We start from the raw sequence: 9,745 nt of genomic DNA, 5'->3' as shown, positions 1-9,745 counted from the left end.
AATGATAGATAGCAACTAAGTACAACAATAAATGAAAAACAAGTACAACCTCTCAGGACAATAATCACTCACTGGGCTCCCAGCCCTCAGCACTCACACTCAATGGGTACCCGCGCTCACTGGGTGTACAGACTCCGGAGGGGATCCTACAACCCAAGCGTTAACTCACGTGCTGCACGGACAACTCACATACTATAGTATCAATATCTGGATCTGCACGGACAACTCACGTGCTATAGTATAATATCTGGATCCGCACGGACAACTCACATGCTATAGTATAATATCTCACAATCAGGCCCTTGGCCTCGCTCAGTCATAAATTTCTCCAGTCTCTCGGGCTCTCAACAATCATGAAATCAGCCCAAACAACAATGATATGATGCATCAATAATGAACAATAGAGACTGGGATAAAATAATTCAAGTAAACTATGACTGAGTACAAAACAACAATTTAAGCAGATAGTTCGACATGTACACGACCTCTGTGGGTCCCAACATTACCAACATATAGCCTAAACATGGTTTATAACATGACTTACAGTCAAATTTCCATAACACATAGAGAGCACATAGCTAACAACAAGTTATTCAACTTTACAGTTTCCACGGGATGGACCAAGTCACAATCCCCTCGGAGCACGCTCACACGCCCGTCACCTAGCATGTGCATCACCTAGCATGTGCGTCACCTCCAAAGTAATCACATGATACCCAAATCCGGGGTTTCATACCCTCAGGACCAAATTTATAACTGTTACTTACCTCAAACCATGAAATTCTTATTCTGCAAATGTCTTTTCCTCGTGAATTGGCCTTCAAACACCTCGAATCTAGCCATAAATAATTTGATTCAGTCAATAAAATTTATTGGAATTAATTCCATAAGAAAATGCTAATTTTCCATAAAAATCCAAAATTTGGCTAAACAATTGACCGTGGGGCCCACGTCTTGGAACCCAACAAAAGTTACAAAATCTGAACACCCATTCCGATACGAGTTCAACCATACCAATTTTATCAAATTCTGATAACAACTCGACCTCCAAATCTTAAATTTTTGTTTTTTGAAGATTTTGCAAAAACATTGATTTCTTCCATTTAAATCCGAAATAAATGATGAATATTATCATATAATCATGAAGTATAATCACTTTCGGATATAGAACACTTACCCCAATCCATATGGTGAAAAGCGCCTCAAAAATCGCTTCAATCCGAGCTCCATAGCTCCAAATATATTACAAATGGCTGAAACCTCGAAATATAGCTACTACCCAAGTATTTACTCTTCACGATCGCAAAGCACAAAATTTTTCAGCCCCAAAATTTCTCTTCGCGATCACGGAAAACCAATCGCGATCGCAAAGAACAAACTCCTCAACTCTTCCAGATAGCCTCAAGTATAATGGTCATAACTTTTTGTACAAAACTCCAAATTGCAAATGGTTTAACTTTCTAAAAGCTAGACACCAAGGGCTATAACTTGCATTTGTTGCTCATCTCTCAATTCCTTATATATTGCTAGATATAAGATTCTAAAGTCAGCCCTATGTAATAGAGATTTCCAAACTCTTCCCAGACAACCTACAGTTTATCTACCATAACTTTTTGTATACAACTCCAAATGATAAATGGTTTATCTTTATGAAAACTAGACATTAAGGGCTAAAACTTTCATATTTGGATCATCTCCAAATTCCTTATAGATTGCGAGATATAAGCTTCCAAAGTTGGGTCAGTGCAACAAAGATTTTGTTCTATGCGATCGCGAAAGAGCTTCCGCGATCGCGATTCACAAGGCCCCAAGCTGATGTTTGCTCTTCGCGAACGCGACCAAATGTTCGCGATCGCGATGCACACCTCTGCAAGCAGAAACCAGCAATTAAAAATGACCTAGAAATGGTCCGAAACCACCCCAAAACTCACCCGAGCCCCTCGGGACCTCAACCAAATATACCAACAAGTCCTAAAACATCATACGAACTTAGTCGAAGCCTCGAATCACATCAAACAACGCTAAAACCATGAATCGTACCTCAATTCAAGCCTAATCAACTTTGAACTTTCAAATTCTATATCTTGTGCCGAAATACATCAAATCAATCCGGAATGACTTCAAATTTTGCACACAAGTCATAAATGACGTAACGAAGCTATTCCAATTTCCAAAATCGGATTCCGACCTCGATATCAAAAAGTCAACCCCCAGTCAAACTTTCCAAAATTTAACTTTCGGCATTTCAAGGCTAATTCCACTACGGACCTCCAAATAATTTTCCGGACACGCTCCTAAGTCCAAAATCACCATACAGAGCTATTGGATCATCAGAATTAAATTCAGAGGTCGTTTACACATAAGTCAACATCCGGTCAACTATTTCAACTAAAGCTTCCAACATGAAAATTCATTCTTCCAAGCTAACTCCGAAATACCTTAAAACCAATACCGACAATTCACACAAGTCATAATACCTCGTAAGAAGTTATTCAAGACTTCAAATAGTTGAAAGGAGCATAAATGTTCAAAACGACCAGTCAGGTCATTACAATGAGCAATAAGAAATATTATCAAGAGAGAATTGAGAGAGAATTAGAGTAGTAAGAGAGCAAATTGTGAGAAAAAATGAAGAAGAATGTCATGACCCAAACCTTAGGTCCACGACAGGCACCCGGTGCCTAACTCAATCGAGTACCAACGTAACGTATCCTTCTTATCATACTATCATGGGTAAGTGAACCGGAAAGGCCGTCATGAGATAACTAGAATTAAACATAAGAGAATACGCGACATGGGTGACCCAACATGATATAGAAGCTTATGCATGCGACATACAGGCCTATAAGGCTGACATGATCATTTGTATACTCAGAACATAGGCCGACAAGGCCATACAAGTATCCATATACATGACATCTGTCCATAAGCCTCTACGAGTACATAAATGTCATAAAGTTTGAGATATGGCCCCGCCATACCAACCAATACATGTCCAAATCATACTGACCAGATAAGCAACTCTGGAGCAAGTGGAGTGCACCAACACCTTCCGCTGAGCTGATATCCTACTAGGAGGACTTTCAACCTGTCTATTGGTACCTTCGAGCATGAAACGCAGTGTCCCTAGAAAAAATGGATGTCGGTACAAATAAAGTACCGAGTATGTAAGGCATGACAGTAGTATATAAAATACATGAAAGAAACATGGAGTAAAGAACTCAACCTGTAATTTTGAAACGCTTTGTGAATCATGAAAAATTTATAATGTTATGCATGTGCATATAAATGCCATACCATGCATAGGTATATGCGTACATAACATCATCAAGCCTTTGAGGGCATCCCATCATATCATCTCAGCCACTGTGAGGGAAATTATCAACGTATACCAGCTGATCAGGTGGTGGTGCGTAAATAACGCCATAACCATTCCCCCATACCCCATATACATATACTATACGCGTATATAACGCTATCTGGTCATGGGTCAATATACATGTATAAATGAATACAGTGTATAATGAAATAAGTCAATAAGATCTCTCGGAATGTCATGAGACCCATTAACAGACGATATGATAGTAGGACATATGGGGAATTAAGAACTCCATTTCATCAGCATTCAAGGACTGCATGCTAAAATTCCAGAGCTATTAAATTGAATCATAGTAAAACAACCAAAAGAAGCAACAGAATGAGAAAAAGCATAATGCTCCACCTGTTGCAATATTTGAATTCCAATTCCAACAATGAGCGCACTTTTGACTCCTGGTTCGAGAAGAGCAGCCCAACTGGGACCTTTTGACGCAGTTTCAGATGGATGGACCATCGCTGGTCCAACGGGATGCTGACCCATAAGTTCCTTGGAGTAAAGTGCAGGCTGACTTACCAAAGCAGCAGCCTGTATGAATTCACCATCTTCAGGAATATCACCACCAGGAACTGAAACAAGTGACCCACGCCGAGAGCCAGGGACACCCTCCTGATGCAAATATATCCTTTTGAAACCTCCTTCCTTACTTCCATCTTCACCTTCCCTCTCAGACCATTTCCATGCCAACTGCCAACCGCCACCAATTCCCATGCTGCCTACCCCTTCTCCAGCATTGCCTTGCATGAGGCTGCTATGCCGTCTCACGCTCAGAGTGCTGCCATGGGGAGGAGGGACCATGTTTTCTACGGCGGTTGTTTGACGTGATATCAATGGACTTTGTAGATTGTCATCAGAGTCTGCACCGCTACCATCTGAAGGATAACGGTCACCTTCTCTCTGCAGACTCTCCTCATCCCAGTGATCATCTTTGATGTGAGGATCCATGGTGCTGATCATGCTGCCGAAATTGGGGAATAGCATGCTTCTCATACTTCCTGTATCAGGGAGCTTTTCATGGATGCTACCAAATAGAGTCACAAGAGGATCCATAAGAGGCACACTCTGCTGCACCATGCTCCCTTGCCTGGACACAAGAGCGAGACTACTCTGGGCAGGAACTGGCTTTGCCACCCACGAGAGGCCTTCCTCTGGGCCATACAACTTCATATGATCTTTATCAGTAGTCAGCTCCTGATCTTCAGTAAGCTCATTAGCTGGACCAATGATATACTCTTCTATTGATGGATCATTACCAACCGCCAAACCTTCAACAAGCAATGCCATCTCCCCTATGCACAGAACAATCAACAAAAAGTCAATATGATGAAATCAGTACCTTTAACAAAATAGGATTCACCAGATGAATATGAAAGAACTTATAAGAGGAGTAGCCTACTGATTAGAGAACCAGAAAAAAAGAGCTTTATTTCCCCCAAATAAATAAAACCAACAAGGAAGGATCCAGGGAACACGAGTGGCAACATATGTTGGTAGAACAACTACATATTGTGTACAGATCTGATTTGGTATAGCATATTGAGACATGTTTATGTGGTCATGTGGTGGACAAATGATATACTCTTCTATTTATGGTTCACCACCAACTGCTGAACTTTCAACTAGCAATGCCATCTCCCCTTTACACAGAATAATCAACAAAATCAATATGATGAAATCAGTGCCTTTCACTGAATAGGATTCACCAGATCAATATAGAAAGAATTTAAAAGAAGAGTATTCTACAGACAAACTCTAATGGGAAGATAGGGGAATGAAGTTAATTAATCTTCACAGTTGCAAACACTGAATCCTCCCACCTCAAAGCTAGGTGGCGAAGAATGAACCCACAAGGCCAAAAGATGGAATGATGGGTACACAAATTGCTAACCTAGCACCCTTTCTTCTTCAAGAAAATCAAAGTAGAGTGATAGAATATGGGCTTCCCCACGGAAGAATGATATACCCTTTTTCACTTCTCCCCTACTGAGCAGAGTAAAAAGAGTGGTACTGCTAGTCTACAATGCAAAACCTTGCTTTGGGGGGAGGATGTCACATGAATACATATATTCAGCTACAGTATTCAAACATGTTCCTGGAAGCGTGAAGTGTGTACACCATACCCCTGGCAAGAAATGGATGTGTGGCTCTAACTACATTTTATCAACATTCCCAAAGGGACGCGCTAACTCCATCACTAGCAAAAATTGAGTCTTGTCTATATTGTACCTGTCACAATTTGTTCGAGCCAGCATGAAGCACATGCGTCTTGAGTCCAATTACATACAGTACCAAAGCATGTTGTACAAGCTTTTTCTAAATAGGTTTTACTTGTCAAATAGATAATACAACATCAAAGCATAAGAAAAAAAAGGGCAGTACGGTATACTAAGCTCCCGCTATGCACTAACATCAAAGCATAAGGAAATGGAAAAAAACAGATGTTGCTTATTGTCCTTGAGAAAGCATGGGACACAGTCAACACTTTCCCAACATTTAAATAGCCAGCTAACACAAAAGGAAATTGTTTCCAAGAAATAGCAGATAGCATACCTGAAACATCCTCCATGCCACGCAATTTCTGCAAAACTTGTTTTGCCTCAAGCATTCTTCCTTTACTGACGAGCCATCGAGGAGATTCAGGCAAATAAAGTACAGTTAATACGAAATAGATAAGAGAAGGAACTGAAAGAACACCCAACATCAGTCGCCAACTCGGCGAGGTCATCAAGGACATTCCAAAAATCATGCAGTAGGCCAAGAACATTCCACCAGAACCAGTGAACTGTGGAAGAGTATTAAGTGACCCTCGTATTTCCGATGGAGCAGTCTCACTAGTACTTCTAGGAATAGAATCATTCGTGAAAGTGGCGTGCTTGCTCATTTCATTGTATCATATGGATCATGCCAAAATGAAAGAAGGGATAGCCTTAACATACCTGTATGATCTCTTCCTTATTACTCAACCGAGCTGATATTGCCGTTAACATATAATGTTGTGCCATCGTATTTGGCTAGTCGTATGGCTTAAGGAAAATCAGGCAGCAACTCCCCTATTTTTAATACATCCCAAAGACCACTAAGGGTCATCAATAGCCCAACAACAACAACTATAACAAACAATAGCAACAACAATAACTATAACCAACAATAGCAACAACAACAATATAATCCAATATGAGTTTCTCCTATTATCTTAACAATCATATTGAGCGGCAAGCTCGTTTTTACTCATAACAAGATATAAATTGAATCCAACTCTTATTCCATAAATTAGTTTACAACCTTCAGGACATCATATGTATATGTACTATATTATTTGTAGTTCAAAGCATCCACAAAATGCCTTTCAAAGCAGCCCCATACATCTAGCACCTTAATATTTATCGGCAATCACTTCTTTTTCATCTTTTCTTCTTCAAGCAACTTAATTAATGTCTAGAAAAGCTTAAAAACATCAGTAACAACATAATCAAATTATTTCTCACAATTTCCAGCCACAACAAACCATATATTTAGCCACAAAATAGTCCAACCGAAAACACAACCATATCCCATGTCCTTTCAAGTGCTATCTTATGGGTTTTCACTCAAACAACACAACAAACACAAGATTAGCCTTAGGCACAATCAAGAAGATGTTATACATACCTTCGAAAGCAGCTACAACTCAAAACCCTAACTCAATTTAGCTCATGATAGCCCTCAATCACACCAGAACATCATAGAAGCATTCTCCTGTAGTCTTTAACACCTTTGATGATGATTTGAGTTGATTTCCCTTGAGTTTGGTTCTTGGGATCTTGGGATATGTTAGGGAGGGCTTTGGAGAGATTTTGGACGAAATTTGGGTGAGAAATGACCCGAAATGAGGCTGAAACATCTTTTAAAAGATGTAAGGTCGGTGGTCGTCTCAAGTGGGTCAAACAGAGCTGCTTGCTCAGTCTCGCAAAAATACGGATATCTCTATACTCCAACATCGTATAGAGGAATGGTTAAATGCGTTAGAAACTAGATGCAAAGGCCTTCAATCTTGTATATAATATGTCCCAAAAAGACATCATAAATCTTACGAAATGTATTGCTCAAAAAGTTTCATTACAAGTCAAATCCTTAGTCGGGTTTTCCGTAACTTAAATCTGATTTTTCCCAAACTTTATATTTCATATACAAACATCATATATAGTCATATCATGACTTTAAAATTATTTAAATCATGATTAACAAGTCTCATATTCATCTTAAATTACTTAAGACTTCTGTAAACCTTTTTTATCCTTGTAGAAGGATTTCGTCTTTTTTGAGCTTACATTAGATAATCCTATAATGGCAGTGACGTTTGAAGTACGGGTCCTAACAACATGTCCCCTTAGAAACATTTTTCCCCTAATGATACTCTTAATGGGGTGTAACATCATTCCCCCCTTTGGAACATTCGTCTTCGAATGTTGACTGATGCGCTTATCATTATCATAACATATGGCTCTTATGCATACTTTAATATTGTCCTTTGCCATCTAGATAACTGTTCTATGAATAAATCCAAAGTCCAGGGCATTCCTCCCCTTTAGGACTCTTTCTCACGCCATGACTCGTGGTCAGAATTCTTCCAATCTCGTAACTATTTCTATCTTCTATCATGCAATCTGTACGACTTTGTCCTTGTATGTGCGCCTATGCGACTCTTCTCTCATTTTCCTCCAGCTTTTAGCCAATCTCTAGGCCTCACTTTGTGAACATATACATGACTACGACAAGCTGTCCCTTTGGGTATCTATAGGTATACTGAAGTTCTTCGCTTGGTACTTTGTTGAATGTACCACTATTTCTATATTTTGTTTCCTAGCCTTGGTTATCTGTCCTTATGGATTTAGTGCATCTATGTAGGTCATACCGTACTATAACACTTACTTCAGTTTATTATTACCGAGGTCTGCAACCCAACTCCAGGTTACTCTCTCACTTCTTATCTCGTATGTATAAATCTAAGTCCTTTAATGCTTCCTTATTACTGTTCATCTAAAGAATGACATCATAACCTCCTCGTATACTTTAAAATTTTTATCCATCTATTGTTGATTCACCTTTATGTTGATCTATATCTACCACTGATAACTTGAGACCTCTTACGTAATAAATTGTCACTAGGGCTCACGTCTTATCGGGGAACATCTGAAGTGATTTTCCTGATCCACCTAGGGGTTATACTGTACTTCAATAACCGTATTTCATAGCATCCCGGCGTGATTCATCTTATATGGGTATTCTAATCCCATGCAATTCATGAAATCTTTTTTCTTAAAATCATTACTCATTCAAAAGCCTAAACGTCATCCTCTTATCTATCACCATTACACCCTTATTCTACTACCAGGGCAGCATTTCATCTCTTCTAATTACTCATATTCTTAGACTCTTCTGAGTTCCTTTAGACTGTACCGAGCTTTCTATAACTTATGGAAACCATCAGCTCTCTTGTTTTGATAGGCTTAATCTCGAGGCCTTACCTATTCTCATCACCTTCTCACTCACCTATTCATAACCTTACTCTTGTCTACCTAAAATCTTGTCGCTCTATCATACTTTCGCTTACGACCTACACATATCTATTTATACTACTCACAATATTCCTTTAAATTGCTAGCACTATAGATTTCCTTTCATGCCTTCTCAGTTGTCTTTAAATGTAAGCAATTATTGTTCCTGGTCGTTCTGTCACTTGTTGCATGAATACTTGGCTTATCTTATTGCCCACGAATACTGGAATTTCCTGTAACTCATATGATCTCAAATATCACTTTTGATTTTTTTTTACTTCCCGTTTATTAGCCACGATAGGTGCCACTTTCTTATGGAGTGTATACAATATTGTAGCGAGACTATTGTTACAAGACCATTTCTTCTTTATGTCACTATGCTTAGATTGAAGCCTTCTTCCTTATTTCCTCAACTAGTCTTTCGGGGTAGTACATAGTGGAGACCCTCTGACTCCTGTAAAGCTACGAGTTTATTACATCACATACCCGAAGTAATATTTGATGCTCTTACTCGCCTATAATTATCCTTAATTACATACCTCCGCGCCCTTGTTCTCATAGGGTTGCTTCTGAACTGGAATTTGAATGTCTCCCTAGTGGCACTCCCTTTTATTTCTGGAACACTTATACAGTACCTTTAACTACCCCAAATCCTATCTGAAAATTTTTCAACAATTGCGATCTCGTATCTGCGAGACTGGATTCCCTATATTGGGGTTCACTATGTTTATCTTCCATGATCTGTTGATTAATTTGTATCCTCTTGTCTATCCATAACTAGACTCTTCCTGAATCCACTACAGACTACTCGTTGGTCCATTCTCATATCTATATT

At 39.2% G+C, this 9,745-nt stretch overlaps 1 protein-coding gene across 1 annotated transcript; it reads right to left on the bottom strand.

Annotated features, from left to right (window-relative positions):
• Window positions 1–2,828: 2,828 nt before the first annotated feature.
• LOC107793629 (monosaccharide-sensing protein 2-like) lies at window positions 2,829–6,272 on the bottom strand. The gene is made up of 3 exons (XM_075226540.1): window positions 5,927–6,272; window positions 3,722–4,665; window positions 2,829–3,126 (listed from the first exon to the last, which is right to left on the bottom strand). Exons 1-3 carry the CDS (start codon window positions 6,255–6,257, stop codon window positions 3,001–3,003), a joined length of 1,401 nt encoding a protein of 466 aa, XP_075082641.1. The 5' UTR covers window positions 6,258–6,272; the 3' UTR covers window positions 2,829–3,000.
• Window positions 6,273–9,745: the final 3,473 nt, after the last annotated feature.

The sequence above is a fragment of the Nicotiana tabacum genome, chromosome 12 (genome assembly GCF_000715075.1).
Source record: "Nicotiana tabacum cultivar K326 chromosome 12, ASM71507v2, whole genome shotgun sequence".
NCBI classification, from domain to species: domain Eukaryota; kingdom Viridiplantae; phylum Streptophyta; class Magnoliopsida; order Solanales; family Solanaceae; genus Nicotiana; species Nicotiana tabacum.
The sequence above is the reverse complement of the archived record's forward strand: the minus strand, read 5'-3'. Positions and strand labels throughout refer to the sequence as shown.